The sequence below is a fragment of the Vipera berus genome, assembly GCF_964194415.1.
Source record: "Vipera berus genome assembly, chromosome: 2".
Lineage (NCBI taxonomy): Eukaryota > Metazoa > Chordata > Lepidosauria > Squamata > Viperidae > Vipera > Vipera berus.
The window spans coordinates 152,878,469-152,895,519 of NC_138203.1; the positions used below are offsets into that span (position 1 = coordinate 152,878,469).

General features: G+C 41.9%; 1 protein-coding gene across 1 annotated transcript; it reads right to left on the minus strand.

Annotated features, from left to right (window-relative positions):
- Positions 1–1,228: 1,228 nt before the first annotated feature.
- On the minus strand, positions 1,229–16,686 carry INPP1 (inositol polyphosphate-1-phosphatase). Its single transcript, XM_081315823.1, has 6 exons — positions 16,282–16,686; positions 14,170–14,374; positions 13,302–13,362; positions 11,629–11,829; positions 10,140–10,314; positions 1,229–7,969 (listed from the first exon to the last, which is right to left on the minus strand). The coding sequence occupies exons 2-6, from the start codon at positions 14,371–14,373 to the stop codon at positions 7,468–7,470; spliced, it is 1,143 nt and encodes a 380-aa protein (XP_081171949.1). The 5' UTR covers position 14,374; positions 16,282–16,686; the 3' UTR covers positions 1,229–7,467.
- Between the last annotated feature and the right edge of the window lie 365 nt (positions 16,687–17,051).

The following is a 17,051-nucleotide window of genomic DNA, read 5'->3' on the forward strand; positions in this document are numbered from 1 at the left end:
TAATGATTATGGCACCAGGCTAGGAAGTGGGAATCTCTGTGTTCTAGTCCCGCCTTAGCCATGAAAGCCAGTTGGGTGGCCTTGGGACAATCATCCTCTCTCAGTCCAACGCACATAACAGAGTTGCTGTTGTGGAGAAAATAGGAGAAGGAAGAAGTGTTGGATATGTTTGCCACCTTGAGTTATTTGTAAAAATAATAAAGGCAGGATACAAAGAAACAAATTAGTAAATAAAATCATTCCATCCCTGGCTCTGACCTTGATGGCCCTTCAGGCTTTTCCATCTGACTGGCCAGGAAATCGGAGGAAGATATGAGGCCCATAAAATGGCTGTACAGTACTCTTCTTGAATGGATGTGCTCTCCCTGGCGATTGTACTATATATTTTTTAATTATTTTGTTTTAAATTGTATTGCTTGTATGGCTGCTTTATTTTTTGATGTTTTGTTATTGTTTAATTGTAAGCCACCATGCCATGAATGTGTGAATAGTAGCTATATAAATTGATTGAATAAATAAATCCAGTTTAAACTAACGTTTATTATTCTGCTCCATACCTTTAAAACCCTGCAAACTATCCTTGCTTCCATCCATCCATGTTTCTATCTGCTTCCTACACTTTTTTCACTTTAGTTTTTACTGTTTTTCATCTTTTCAGGGCTTCCATAAATCAGAACGCACGTAGTCTTCTCTTTCCTGATCTCTTTGCTTTTTTTGTGATTTGATCTTCATTCATTACTTCTGTAGGACCAAACTATCCCAATCTACTTCTTTTTCACTCCTTACTTATTCATTCAGCCCCAATGCACTCTGAACCCAATCTCTTCTTATTTAGCCACAATTTCCTTCTTAAGTATCCCATTCCAACTGCATTCAACTTGCAATTATATATATATTTTTGACAACCAGTTTGGTGTCGGGGTTAGTAAGTTCCCTTAGGCATGGAAAACCTGCTAGGTTACTTTAGACCACTCACACTCTCTCAGCCAACCCATCTTGCAGGCTTGTGAGGAAAACAGGAGGAAAGAACATTGTGTATGCTGCATTTGATATAAATCGAAGAAATCAATATTTTGTCTGATATACTCAACACTCACTTCATATAACAAAGTGGACAGAAATATTATGCTCTTATACAAATCCATTGGCATTTCTTTCAACCAATACTCATTCTTCAAAAAGACCATATTACCTGCTACTTTTCTATCAGCATTTGTACCCATTTTTTATTTTCAATAAACCTTCTGCCAATATAAGCACATTCTCAGGGAAAGGGAGAGGTTCTACCATTTATTTATAATTTGGAATCATTATCTCCATTTTCCCTGTCAAACTTAATTGCTTTGGAGTTTGATACAATAATTTTCAGATCTCTACCCCATGTTGCATCATATAATCTACTGCAATCTACTATTTGCGACAAACCATTTGGATTCTCTACATATAAAAGTACATTTACCATCACATTCAAAACTAATATACTTTTAACATAACCACAAACATCCATGTATTACAAAGGTGTCAAACTCACCATGTCACGTGACGTGTGGTGACGTATTGCGACTCTTTGCATTGCCAGCAATGGGGTGGGCAGCTCAGCATTGTACTTTTATACATAAATACATTAAAACCCCAAGAGGACATCATACGTACTTTATCCTTGTGTCTGTTTTATTTTGTATTTAGCAAACCAACCTTCAACTCAGTTTCACCTGCAGGAAATAATGATTGTTGTTGTTGTTGTTAGCTGCGAAGTTGTGTCCGACCCATCTCGACCCTATGGACAACGTTCCTCCAGGCCTTCCTGTCCTCTACCATCTTCTGGAGTCCATTTAAGATAATTATGATATCAAAATAATTATATGTATGTGGTGATGCCGACATGCAAATACCATTAAACACTTACAATCTGGTCATGTAAAACCAAGAAGTCTTGTTATTTTGAGTAATGACATCCTTGTGCCCATTCTGTCATTGCATTTGCCTATATTTAGGCAAAATACTGTTCTTCACTTATTTCTCAATAGCCTGTTGAAAATCAAAACTTATGTAGCATAAAGCCCCATTGCACTTTGTAAATTTTGCTCATTGTAGCCTCTGGTACTCACTCCATTAGAATTCTACCAAATGCTTTCCTAGGGCTAACTAACCCATCTGTAGTTTTTGCTTTCACTCATTTTATCTTGTCCTTTTTGGAGGAAAACAGTAACTATATTATTTTCTAGTCCTGAGGCATGGATGCAAGCTTTATACCCAGTCGTACAGCCTTTCCCCAAGTAACTTTTGCAGAAGTGTTATGTGAACGTTAACAAACTTTAACATTTCTTCAGTTACATGCTTTTTGCTTTTCTGTCAGGCTTCACCTGACAGGCACTCAGGAATCAAATACATAAGGATAGCAGGACTCATGAACTGCAGTTAAATTACCGTAGTTTATTGTACAGTAATGTCATTACAAAAGAATTTTGACAATTGCTGTTTTTTTCCAAACCAGCCCCAATATTTACATACTCACTGATCTATCTCGTTGATTGTCCTCCACTACCTTCAAGCAACTGATATACTACACCTCCTTTTCAGTAGGAGGCCCAATTTCTATCTGTCTCTTGTTTAAATAATATTGAGTCGGGATGTGAGATTTCTCTTTCATTTCTGAGAACTGCTTCTTATACCTGCAGCCTCACCAGTATTCTGCATTAGTTCTTTCTGGGACACAGACATGTTTTGCATTTAATTTCTTTTTCATGTCATTCCAGCATTCTCTAATTTCACTCGCATTCTAAACCATTCCATCCCCTTTATTTTTAATTCCCATTCCTCTGCTCAAGGCTTCTTGTTTAGTGTTCTTTATGTTTACATTAAACTACCTCTACCTGATCTTCTTGAGATCTTAATCATTCTTTTTGTTGACTACATCTTTGCAATTATCTTTCTAGCCCTATACATTGTGTTCGATATATTTCTTTCATTCTCATTTTTGCAACAGTTATTCTATTACAATTGATGCATTTTTTTCCACATCCACAGCCTCTTTTACTTCATCACTCTACTGAACGTTTCCTTTCTATATTTTCTGATAACAGAATGCCAGCAGTTTTCACAACCTCTTTTGTCTTTCTGTTTACTGTGTTGAGACGGTAATCTAATACATTTCATATATAAGTTATATTTTTTTCTTATATTATTCTTTCAAAATCCATTCCTGACAGCACCAAATAAAGGACTGCTCTCACATTCAGAATGTCTCATTATCCTGTACTAATTCTGCTTTTTGATTCATTCCTTTTCTATGTGTATGGATGAATGGACTTAGTCAAACCAGACCTTTCATTAAGTAGATACTCCCCAATGAGTCACTGTTCTCACTTACTCCTAGGCCTCCAAATGGCAGAATTATTTTTTTCTGAGCTCTGTCATCTTGTTCCATTCATCCATTCACATCACCTAGCAGAATAAATTTTCCCTGGGATCACATTCATGCCGAATGTTGGACCGTTCTCTCCCAAACAATTTCCAGTTCTTTCATTACCCCATTTGCTGAAACATAAGATATGGTTAACACCAGTTGCCAACCTATGCATTTCTACTTTCATACGCACTCACAGTAGCACCAATTCATATTTTCTGACCCAAATTTCATTTAGGTATATTTAAATCTAAACTTTCACATCCCTGCATTCCACGAAATCAGGCTTCTTCATGCAGGTCTGTTACATCCTGCTCCTTTCAGTTTCCCAGATGCATATCTATTTTATTTCATTTATTACATTTAATTTATAATATTTTCTTCTTACAAATCTTCTATATGGCTTGGTTATCAACCAGATGGACCAACCCTGACCTCTACCACCCATCATGGCTTTGATCAATCTCCTAATGTTTTTCAACCAACAAAGTGTAAATTAGGTTACCAGTCTTAATTTGTGCCATATGTAACTTTCCCTACTTACGGTATGGAGAGTACTGGGAATTGAGAGTTTATAAAAATCTTATTTCATGTACCCAATCTCTGTGTGAGTGAAAATCCAATTCTCAGCATGATAATCACGATTGCTTACAAACAATCATGTCTTTCAGGAGTCTTTTGTCTTTTACCTCCTTGGATTGCTTTGGTAATGGGACTGCATATATTTAGCTGCCCTATTTTACCTTTGACAGTGACTTAATGTATTGTGCGAACTCAGCTATTCTAGATTTAAAAATGTATTAATGGAGTCTTGTATTGTGTAAACTCAGCTAACTGTGGCTTGGACAAACCATGGTTAAATCATGGCCTGTGTGAAACTGATGCCATTCTTGAGCCTAGTCCTAAAGGTGCATTGATGAGGACAGAGGTAGCTGTGGAGAACATCTAGCATAACTAGATTCTTTCTCCTGTGGTTAAATAATGTTTATTAATATTAAAAAAGCAGCTCAGCTAATGGAGTATTTTGCCAATGCCTTTATAATAATGGCTATCCTAAAATAACCAATTTTAAATTAATTATCATAGTAGAATAATAGAAGATAAGTTAGTACAATATTTTCAAATATTATTATAATATTATGTTATTTAATATACCAGATAAAATGTATAGAAAAAAATATACCAGACAAAATGTATGGAAAAAAAATTCTGAGAATGATCTTTACAATTTCAATTTTAGATATATTGTAAAAAAACCACTGCAAGTTCTTTATAAAAAATGAAAATATACTTTACAAAATCAGTACATTGCAATGATGATTCATAATCCATTTCTATTTTTAAATCATTACCTACATTAAATCTGTAATTTGATTTAGCTTTCATTTAATGAATGTAGTCCCAATACCTGAATTTAACAGTTGATGGTTTTTGTTTATAAGAGTTAGTTAGATGCCAAGGAAATATGGATGGCAAAAAAGAAATGTTTGGCTGAATACTGACCTGCATCCTTCCCTTCCTCTCTGAATGAATACTTAATGTTTCTTTTGTCACTTGCAGAATATATTTTATTTTTAAAAAGTGTTTGTTTAAAAATATATTTCACAAATATATACAGTAGAAGACCCTCAGGTAACTGCTTTGATTAATTTGAAAGAATTTCCATCACGCTTGATTGCAAAAGATAGATTATAAATTCATAGGACAGTGGCCTGGAAGAAAAATCCCCAAATTGCAGTACATGTTCACATGTATAGCAATTTTACTTATTTTCATATGCCATGACTTTTCCCTTAGAATCTCCCTATTACAGATCCCATCTCTCTCTATGGGGGGTGAGTTATTACCCCCCGTAGATAGGGCTCGCAACTTGGGAGTCCTCCTAGATTCACAGCTTTCTCTAGAAGACCATATAGTAGCTGTGACTAGGGGAGCCTTCGCCCAGGTTCGCCTGGTGCGCCAGTTGCGGCCCTATCTTGACCGGGATGCCTTACGTACGGTCACTCACGCCCTCGTGACCTCTCATCTGGACTACTGCAATGCTCTCTACATGGGGCTACCCTTGAAGACCACTCGGAGGCTCCAGCTGGTACAGAATGCAGCTGCGAGAGTTGTGTTGGGAGTTTCCCAACACTCCCATGTTACACCTCTGCTCCGCGTGCTGCATTGGCTTCCAGTTGTCTTCTGGGTGAGATTCAAGGTGTTGGTAATGACCTACAAAGCCCTACATGGCATGCGTCCGGAATACCTTGGGGAGCACCTGCGGCCGGCGTCAACTTCCCTCCGCCCAGTACGCTCCCACAGAGAGGGCCTCCTCAGGGTGCCACCGGTCAAAGAATGTCGACAGGTGGCCCCCAGGGGGAGGGTGTTCTCTGTGGGCGCGCCGGATTTATGGAACCATCTTCCAGTTGAGCCCCGGATGGCGCCTGACCTCCGCTCCTTCCGGCGCGATCTCAAAACCTACCTTTTTGAACAAGCTGGCCTGGCCTGATGGGATGGGGTTGGGTTGTATTAATCTGTTTTAATCTATTTTTAATGTGTTTTAACTTATTCATGGGCATTTGTTTAATCGTTTTTAATTTTTGTATCTTGTTTTTTAATATGTATTGCCCTGTTCACCGCCCTGAGTCCTCCGGGAGAAGGGCGGTATACAAATAAAATTAATAATAATAAATTAATAATAATCTCAGGTCCCCTTCCAGAGAACTAAAATTCTCAGAGTTTCCTCTAAGGCAGAGATCTCCAACCTTTTTGATTTGGCTGCCCAAAAATTTGTGCGTGCACAAAAATGAACCCTGTGCGTGCACACACAAATGGGCTGTGCGTGAGTGCATGTGCACATGCAAATGGCTGTGCGTGAGTGCATGTACACATGCAAATGGCCGCACTCGAGTGCCTGCGCACATGCAAATGAGGGCTGCGCAGGCACGAGGGCTGCAAATGGGGTGGCACTAGTGCTGGTGGAATGCTATGGGCGGGCACTAGTGCTGGTGGGACGCTCGGGGGCAGAGTGGCACTAATGCCGGTGGGACATTCAGGGGTGGGGCAGCGCTAGTGCCGGTGGGATGCTTAGGACGGCGCTGGCAGTGGTGGGATGCTCGGGGTGGGGTGGCGCTAGCGTTGGGATGCTCAGAGAGGCACTAGCGCAAGTGTGGAGGGGTGAGTGCATGAGCGTGTGCGCGTGCACTGGCCATCCCTTCATGCAGCCCGGTGGCCAAGCAGCCGCGGCCCAGTAGTGGGCCACGGCCCACAGGTCGGGGACCCCTGCTCTAAGGGAAAATGACTTTAGCTTAAATAAAGTTCTGTAGCAACTCCTCACAGTGTTAAAAGGGACCCAAAGGCAAATTAACCCTGCTTCTTAACATGAAGCAGGATCATAAATCCTAGAGTCCTTACAGCTCAAGCAATAGCATTTCAGCTTATATGCTGCCCCGTAGTGTTTTACAGCACTCTCTGGGCGGTTTACAATGTAGAAGCATTATTTGCATATTGACCCCAACAATCTGGATCCTCATTTTACTAACGTTGGAAGGATGGAAGGCTGAGTCAGCCTCGAGCCCTGTCAGGAAGACAGCTATGGGAAGAGTTTGCCTGCAATAATGCACTTTAACCACTGCGCCACCAGGACTTCTGGTCTGTGTATCAAAAGCCTTGCAAAAATTGTGCCTATCCAGAAAGCAGCAGAAAGAAATCTTGAGTTGTGTCCCATGCTTAACATGAGGGTACCTAAACAGAGATTATTTAATGGTCCCAATGCATGTTTGCTATGTATGATACACATTACCCATGCAAGAAAAATGATACACCAAGAAGAGCAGAAGGGGAACAATTCAAAAAATATTTCCCCTACTGCCTGTCTGCATGAAAAGCAGGGATTTTATTGATGCAGCTGGCATGAAAAGCAGGAGGCCAAAAGCATGGCATTTGTACCATTGCTATCCTAGGGTTGGCATACTGCCACCATAAACATCAGATTGGTCCATTTAAAAAAAAAATAAGAACCATATCCTTTCTCATTTAGAGACTGCCTTCTTCTCCTCATACACAGGCAAATGCTCCCACTAATTTGCACTGATGGGGGCTGCGTTTGCTAGTGTGACCATCACAGCCTCGAGATGCTCGTGGCAGACATAGGCTATAAGCCCTCCTTGATTTGCCCAGCGCTCAGCACCCACAGCGCCCTCTATGGGCTTGTTATAGGTCAGTTCGGGCAAATTCTGGTGTTGCCCAGCACGCCAAACCTGCAGGGCTGCTGAAAGATCAACGATGCCTCCCCCGAGGGCTCTCAAAATGGCATGGGGGCCACACGAGTCCCACTTGAAGGTACTGCCTTCCGAAAGTACATAAGCATCAGCAAGGCCGAGGGCGACACAGAGCATCTTGTAGCCAGCACCTGAAGCAAAGCAGAGCTTCTCACCGTATAGTGGGGCCAGCGCTTTCTGCAACACGGTTGTCTCGTTGCTGCTCAGCACCACGCAGGGGGAAGGCTGCCGCTGGGGATGGCTCAGCGAGCTTAGCTTGGTGCTTCCATAGGAAATGCCCCAATGGTATTTGCTCTGCCACCTGCCAAAGAGAAAGGTTCAGGATAGCTGTGCTAGGAAAAGCCCCACCATTACGTAACATTAAGACGACAGAGGTGACACGGCAGTTACTCATTCTCAGCCTAGCCTACCTCACAGGACTGCTGTTGTGGGGAAAGTAGGAGGGCAAGAAAATTAGATACGTTTGCCACCTTGAGTTATATGTTAAAAAGGGAGAATAATATAAAGACAGCAAAAATAGTACGAGGAAGAATAGGCGCCTTGAGTGCAATCCAAAGACCTCTGAAGCACCACTATCAGCATCGACAAAATCAGTCAATTGCAAAAAGCAGCTTTACTTGGAACAGCTTAAATCCTGCAATGGCACCTTTAACACCATCCAACAACATCGGCCTACTCCAGGTCCTTGGAAGGACTTGACAGCCTAGCCTACCTCACAGGACTGCTGTTGTGGGGAAAGTAGGAGGGCAAGAAAATTAGATACGTTTGCCACCTTGGGTTATATGTTAAAAAGGGAGAATAATATAAAGACAGCAAAAATAGTACGAGGAAGAATAGGCGCCTTGAGTGCAATCCAAAGACCTCTGAAGCACCACTATCAGCATCGACAAAATCAGTCAATTGCAAAAAGCAGCTTTACTTGGAACAGCTTAAATCCTGCAATGGCACCTTTAACGCCATCCAACCACATCGGCCTACTCCAGGTCCTTGGAAGGACTTCGACAGGTGGATAAAAATGCCAAATCCAGTGTTACTATCTGGCTGGCTGTGCAACCAACCATAATACCGTAATGATTATACTGAGAAAAACCCTTGAGGGAATTAGTAACTGAGGTGGCTGTCAATATTGCACAAGGAGAATGCAAGGATTGGAAGCAGCAGTGCTTTTGCTTAGTTGGAAAAGGTGAGTTGGGACAGGAAGACGGACAGATCTTTTTGGAGGCAAAGGAAAGATTACAGGAACCACATGCTGGAGTATTTTTATACAGTAACTGATTTTCGTGGCAGCTGTGCTAAACCTATGGCAATGTGTGGGCCATTCCTTAGGTGTAGCAAAAGGCACATATTGTAAAAGCTCTGAAAAGCCCAAGGATGAATGTTCATTCGAGCTCCCCTTTCTTTTCCCCTCCCCCATCGCATCTTATACCAATATAACTCTTGTATCCATTGTTTTATGCCCACTGAAGTCATAGTAAACAAGAGCATATGTCGTGAGCAATATAAAATGCTGTTATACCTCCTGGGATTACATTTTGATTCATTTGTCTCCTTTGAATGAAAAATATTGATTCATCTGATCATTTCAAACAGGGATTGTTCTCTGGATAAGCCCGTCTGTATAAATGGAGCCTGCGGTAATTTTCCCCTCTAAAGTCTATGACTGGATGGTTTCCCTTGGCAGGCATGTGCTAGAAGATCATCAGGCAACTCAAGGGCAGTATAAGGGAAAAGAAACAGTTCCAGAACAATCATGTACTAAGTCTGTGTCAGCCGTATAAGGTAGATCAGACTAAGAAACCAATGCCAGATAGGATAACTCTTATTGTTACAGATATAGCAAGCAGGTTTTGCAAGTCTGAATGTGCTCCCTCCCCCTGCCCCCCCGCTGCCTTTTATCTGTATGAACTAAGGAGGCCCAAAGATGTTTTTTCACAAGGCAACTGGACTTTCTTGTTTCTTTTAAAGACATTTCGCTTCTTATCCAAGAAGCTTCCTCAGCTTCTTGGATGAGAAGTGAAGCGTCTTCAAAGAAAAACAAGAAAGTCCAGTTGCCTTGTGAAAAAACACCTTTGGGATAACTATGACCTGGATGACTGAGAATCTCCATAGAGACTTATGTGAAACATTAGTTTCTCAAAATGGGCTCAAGCTGCAGTTGTCTGATCATTACCTTGATAACGGCTATTCCTCTGTCCTTCAAAGCCATTTTCCAGGCCGGGGATGGGCAACTATGACCTGTGGACTTCAACTCCCAGAATTCCTGGCTTAGCTCAGGAATTCTGGGAGTTGAAATCCACAGGTTGTAAAGGAGCCATAGTTGCCCTCTTCAGTCTGCTTCATCTTTCATCTCCATCTATGTTGGTGTACCATAAAAAGAACATAAAAAGAATTCCAGGGCTAAGTCCTTTATAATTGGTGGGAGAGCCAACCTGGTCCACGTAGGCAAGACTGAGCCACAGGGCTATTGTTACCTGTGTGCTGGCAGCTCCTCCTGGAAAAAAGGCTCATTGATGATGCCAAGGATGGGCTCACCCGAATGACGGTTGTATACTCCTATCAGCACAAGCGCTGAGTGAAGTCCAGATGGATAGATGCCATTCACAGGCATCACATTGCCATACCCACGAATGTACTGATTAGTGGAATCTGAAAAGAGAGAAGAAGGAAAGGGAGAATTTCTTCACTCCTTCAGCAAGACTCCACATTGGAACAATAGGTGTCAGAATGCCCACTAGAACAGACTATAAAAATAATATCAACTCTATGCCTGATCAAGATATATTGGATACAGGCTAGGAAATGACACCTGGAAAGACAGAATATCACAAATGGTTTGGAACAAGACTGGATGTGAGAGTCCTCAACTCTCTTTTATATATTCCAGTCTATGCCACATACGGCTAGTTCTCAACTTACAACAGTTCATTTAGTGACCCTTCAAAATTATAATGTCACTGAAAAAGCGACTTATGACTGTTTTCCACACTTATGATTGTTGCAGCATCCCCATGGTCAAATGATCAAAATTTGGATGCTTGGCAATTGACTCTTATTTATGATGGTTGCAGTGTCCCTGGATCACGTGATAACATTTTGCAACCTTCTGACAAGCAAAGTCAGTGGGGAAATCAGATTCATTTAACAGTGAAGCTATGTTACTGACTTAAAAACCGCAGTGATTCACTTAACAATTGTGGCAAGAAAGGTAAAATGGGGCAAAATATACTTAACAACTGTCTTGCTTAGCAAGAAAAATGTTGGGCTCAATGTTGGAGGCTAAAACATATAAGGAACGGCTGCTGGAATTGGGTATGTCTAGTTTAATGAAGAGAAGGACGAGGGGGGACATGATAGCAGTGTTCCAATATCTCAGGGGCTGCCACAAAGAAGAGGGAGTCAAGCTATTCTCCAAAGCGCCCGAAGGCAGGACAAGAAGCAACGGATGGAAACTAATCAAGGAGAGAAGCAACCTAGAACTAAGGAGAAACTTCCTGACAGTTAGAACAATTAACCAGTGGAACAACCTGCCTCCAGAAGCTGTGAATGCTCGCAACACTGGAAGTTTTTAAGAAGAGACTGGACAGCCATTTGTCTGAAATGTTATAGGGTTTCCTGCCTGAGCAGGGGGTTGGACTAGATGACCTCCAAGGTCCCTTCCAACTTTTTTATTATTATTATTATTATTATTATTATTATTATTATTATTATTATTATTATTATTATTTATTATTATTATTATTATTTTTTATTATTATTATTATTATTATTATTATTATTATTATTATTATTATTAATCGCACAGTCAGCCAGATGTTCAGACTGGATTTGGCACTTTTGTCTACCTATCGAGTCCTTACCAGGGACCTGGGATAGGCAGATGTGGATGTTTGATGGTATTATAGATATTATAGATATAGATATGGCTTCCGATGCCCAACCTTCATCTCCCATTCCATTTACCTATGGGGTCAATCCATACAGCCAAGCTGTCAGTCGAGATGGTCACAGCCACATTGTCCAATGCTGGGTCGGAAAGCACTACTTCCTGATGAACAGCAGCTGCCAACAATTCAGCTGCTGTTTCTTTCCGATCCAGGACTTTCTGCAACAGGGTAGCAGTTTCTTGTTGGGTGGGGCAAACCCGCACCACTACAATCTCACCTGCAAAGGCAAATAAAGTTCAGAGACTGTTCAAGAGGGTCCCTCTACTGATCAGGGGGATCTTTCGCATTTATTCTCAAAGAGTCTTATATGTAAGGCAAGCGATGAGAATTATTTTAATGCCACACTTCTTAGACAGTTCTGAGAGGAACTCTTAAAGCTTCATTAGAAGCTTATCAGAGGCTCTCTAAGAATGCCCATAATGATGGAGAAGTTTCCTTGAGTTATGGCTTGTCCTTTCTCACCACTATCTGTGCTGCTACAGCCCACATGAAGAAAGATTGGGTGAGATGTAGGATATATGCTTTTAGCTAGTCAATCTCAATTTACAACTGGGTTAAACAGTAGTGTAGCCCGATTTAGAAGGACATCCAGAACCTGGGAGTGGAGTCAAGAGAGGCATCAAGCAGCCTAAGTCCAACCCCTCTTGAATTGTTATCTAGCATCAATTTAGTGCTGATGGTTAGTTGACTACTAGATTCTTGTATATAGACACAAGCAATAAATCAGCTTAACTGGAACTTAACATGTGGTCTTGATTTTTCGCACCGGACACCCAGGATGGTTTACATCAATAATATTTATCTTTAGTTTTTTAAGATGTGACTTAAAAAAATAAAGAGAAATGAGATAATCAGATGTAACAGCATGCAGGATTTCTGCTCTTCTGACAAACACTTAAAAGAAGGAAGATGCAGTATTTTTTGGTAGTAAAGAAGACTATTGATAATTTCCTCTACTCCAGAGCAATGTAAAAATCTACAGGAGCCTTGCCCTTTTTTGCCCTTATAGGGCAATCTGCCGCTTGGCACACTGTAAAAATATTACTTTACCACTAACAATTATCCCACCCAATAGAGGCATTAGACATATTCTCTGTGAATGAATAATGGAAATTATAGCAGTTTAATTCATCTGAAGGTCATTAACATGAAGAAGATTGTCTTAGAAAGGAAAATAAGAAAATGGCTATGAATTAGAAGGAAAAAAATTTCCTGGCACCAGGCATTTTATTGTATATTTAATGTGACAGCTAACATTTAGGGCATGTTCCTCCTTCATATGATACTAGGTAGTACTCTTGCTGAAATGGAAAGTCTCCTAAAATATTTTCTCCAAGTCTCTCTGCAATTTTCTAGGATTCTTATAAAGAGTAGACATCTTTGTAGGGGCAAAGCTTGCAAGAAGCCATCAGAGTAAGCCTAGGACAGATTATGGAAATATTTCTCTGAAGAAAATGGAGCTGGAAGTGAAAGAATGACTTGATTAATGGAAAAGAGGATCAAGCATGTCAGAAGGGTAACCTGGCCCTATCTAGCTTCCACTAGAGGTAATGGGGCAAGAACTCACAAAATACTTAGCCAGTGTGCCAGAAGGAAATTTTAATCCCGCACATCTGAAAGGAGTCAAGTTGGGGAAAGTTATTTTAGAGAATACGCTGGTATTTTCTCCTCCCTGTGCTGATTACTCACCAAGGCCATTTTCAAATTTGTTGGACTCCTCGCCGCAAATGTGATCTTGTAGTTCTGGAAACTGTGAACAACAGTGAGAAGGGGTAAGGAAAGAAAAGTGGAACTGAAGGAAGAGGAAAACACAACTTAACCAAGCTGACAAGTCTGATCCAGGCTACGGCTATTCTGGGCTCAATGATTCTACTGTGTCCCATTTCAGGTTGATCCTCTGGATGAGAAGGAGACAGCTGCATGTCACATCAATCCCAGGCAGTTTGGAGTCCCTAGTCCTGGCATCTCACTTCAAAGCAAGTGAGGACGGAAGAATAATAATCTTGGCTATAACCATTTTAGCTCAACCAGGAATGTAATGTTCTCTTAAGCAAATCAGCATATCTAAGCCTTTACTGCAGGGGTGTCAAACCGCCAGCCCACGTGTCGGACGCCTCACGACGAAACCGCGCCCACCCCATTGTTAGCAATGGGGAAAAAGCTCCGATACATCACGCAACGTCATGTAACGTCACAAGTTTGACATGTCTGCTTTACTGCCTCCGCTCTGATGTAAGAATAATGCAGACCAACTTTACATGGTTATTTGAGGACTCAGAAATGATGTGTGAAGAATTTGGGAGAACATGAGAACAGCTACTGCACTCAATACTGCTCCTACGTTTGCAAATGCAATAGGTTTAGCTATTACTTTCTGTTGCTATTTGTCTTTAGAATAAAACACTTTAGAATATGAGGGTTTAGAGTAAATAGAAAAGCCCCTTTGAGTGACATTGGAGAGGAAAAGAGCTTAAATCCTCTACGATCCGGCCCAATCTTCTACACAACACCTTATTATGCTTCTCACTACAAAGAGGACCCTTCCCCAAGCAGCTACCTCTTTTCCCACGTCATGTTTGATGACTTCTTGGATTAGCACGTCTGCCAATGTCTTGAAGTCCTGCAAGAACTTCTTATTCTTGTCCGCACCTCTCTTCTCCTCAATGAGCAGGCTGAAGAGGGCCTCCTCTTGGCGACATAGCTGGGCAATGCGGGCAGCTTTCTCTGAGGCAGCCAGCAGGCTCCTCAGAAGAGCTGACATGCTCTAGACAGAGAAAAGAGAAAAGGTTTTGTGAGAAAATGCACAAAAAATTTTCACAGACGAAACCCTACATTAGCTGAGGAACACTATTGGGGAGGGGGGAAGAGGGCAGTGATACCAAGAGCTTATGTGCGATAATGCTGGGATTGCAACAGGAAATTGCATATGAACTGTCAGGCGTTTCTTGTCACTATTTTAAAATTAATAAAAGAACAAATTACAGTACATTTGTAAGCTGCTCAGAGTTACCTGGTGTAAGATGGGTGGCCAATAAATTTTACAAAGAACCAAAGAACCAAAATATTTTAACTAGAATGAAGGGATCTAACAGATGGAAGCTTCCAGCTCTGATCTTTTCCCCTGACACCCCCCCCAAAAAAAAAACTGAGCAGGGTCAAACCTTATTAGACCTTGGATTGAAAACTACCAGGATATATTGGGAAACTGGACAATCATCCTTGAAAAAGGTACTGGTTGATCAATTTTGTACTGCTGCCAAGAACTTGAATGTTATCAGCATCGACATCAGGATGTGGGAGTTTTTATTAATCAAACAGAAAAATCTTCTTTGAAAGTGAAATGTTGACAATTTTGTTTATTGTTGGGAATATATGAGGCAATGCATTTATGTATTGATTTTGTCTTTATTAACTGAATGCAAAAGAAGAAGAAAAATACAGAGCAGTTTTAGGGGGGAAAATTTTTTAAATAAAAACAAAGGAACAATAATAGATTCATATTGAAGAACTCAGCTTCCTAGTTTAATGGGGTAGGGAGTAAGATTTGCTGAGTATAGTAAAGTGATTTACTTTTTAATTACTGTATTTTTTCTAGGTTTGTAAATATATAATAGCAAAAAATCTACCTATTACAAAGAGGGGGACAAGAAATCTATTGTTAAGCGCTGGATGATTTGCCCTCAGCTGGTAAGATTTTCCAAGCTCTGTTTAATAACTGCAATTATATTCTCCTGTTTTCATTTTACAGCATACAGCTGAAATGAAGAAAGATTGGAATAACTGGGATCTGATTTTTTTGCTGAGAATTCCAGTTTCTTCTGCTACTCAGAACTAACTCTTGGATTCAAAAATACTTCAAAACTCATGGCTTTTCTGCTTGACTCATTGGGTTCCAAAACTCTTAATTTCAAATGAAAGGAAGGGCAAGAGAAAGGAAAGTCCTACCAAACTGCTTCCCCTGGCTATTGTACCCTGGATCATCCACTTCAGGTTGCACAGACTTTTTTACCTGCTACTGTACTCAAGATACCTCTATAGCCCATCCCTTTAGTCCTGCTGGCTGGAGATTATTGGCCTTGAGGCCCAACACGTCTGAGGCCACCAAATTGGGAAAGGCTAGTATTATGGCCTAATTTTATGTCCTCATTTTTGATATTTATATTTATCTCCCCTCTCCTTTTACCCCTAAGCAGCTCAAGGCTGTCTTTACCCCCATTAACCATGTTAAGAAAGGCCAATGGATAGTAACCAGCTGAAGGCCACCCGCTTAGCATGACTGAGAGTGAAATTCTGAATAAGTCTATTTCTACCTATCTCAGTCTCTAGCCAGCGTAAAGCCACAGAGTCCCGTTAACTTAACTTTTAACAACTCGGTGTGGGCAAACTATATGTTCATTAATCCCTTAATTAAGACTACAACCTAGGGCCGGGCCACAACGTTTTGGCACCAGAGGAAAGGACCGCAGACCCATTCTCATTCCCTCCCTTGGGCCAAAGCTGGCAGGGATCTGCGTTGTGGCTAGGTCCGAGTGAAAAACGGTCCACACAGTAGCAGCGGTGCTCCACCGCAGGAGACGAATAAGCAGCAGGGAGCAGGGCCTGACTGCGGGAGAAGATCAGCGTCTGAAGAGCCACCCGGCCTCCTAAAGAATCTGAGCAAGCGACCTACCTGTGCTCTTCGCGTGGATTCAGACACGCAGCAGCAGCAGCAGGAGGAGGAGGAAACTACCTGAGATGGCAGGGTGCTCGTCTCCCAGGGTGCCAGAAAAGCATGGAAGAGGCTCCTTTTTCACGCGTCACCCTCCCTGCCTAAATCCTCCCATCCCCGCCCCAGGGCAGCGCCCCGCCATCTCTGCCTCTCGAGCAGAGAGCACGCACAACCCGCTCCACTCCCTCCCTGGCTAAGGTGGGGCTAGGGAAGCCTTCCCTCCCCGGCACCGGACACGGAAAAGCCAGGCCACAAGAACGCCATCACTGCCGGTGGCAGAAATTTTAACAGCGCCTTGTTCTGCCCCACTTGGCCGCCTCCGAGCTGGGCGGCGAAGCGATCTGCCCACCCGACGGGCGCTGAGCCAAGTCCTTCACTCACGGTCCTCTATAACAGGGGTAGGCAACCTCGGCTCTTTTATGACTCGTGGACTTCAACTCCCAGAATTCCTGAGCCAGCTATGCTGGCTCAGGAATTCTGGGAGTTGAAGTCCACGAGTCATAAAAGAGCCGAGGTTGCCGACCCCTGCTCTATAAGCTCCGATCAGTTAGTTGGAGGTCAATCCAAGCGTTGGGGGGAACCAAACAAGCCGCTCTTTCCTTGCTTCCTTGCCGGACCGTCTTCTGGCTGGGGTTGGAGCTGGATGTCGTTTTAGCCACGTCCGTTCCGGAGCAAAAGCCGCTTTAGGAGACTTTGGATGGCACAGTAAACTCATTGACTGAGATGTCAAA

Excerpts from the sequence above, each read along its gene's own strand:
- INPP1 (XM_081315823.1), bottom strand. The coding sequence starts at position 14,373 with ATGTCAGCTCTTCTGAGGAGCCTGCTGGCTGCCTCAGAGAAAGCTGCC. Across the intron at positions 13,363-14,169 it reads AACATGACGTGGGAAAAGAG|TTTCCAGAACTACAAGATCA; the intron begins GTAGCTGCTTGG and ends TGTTGTTCACAG. Across the intron at positions 11,830-13,301 it reads CAAATTTGAAAATGGCCTTG|GTGAGATTGTAGTGGTGCGG; the intron begins GTGAGTAATCAG and ends TTGCCTTTGCAG.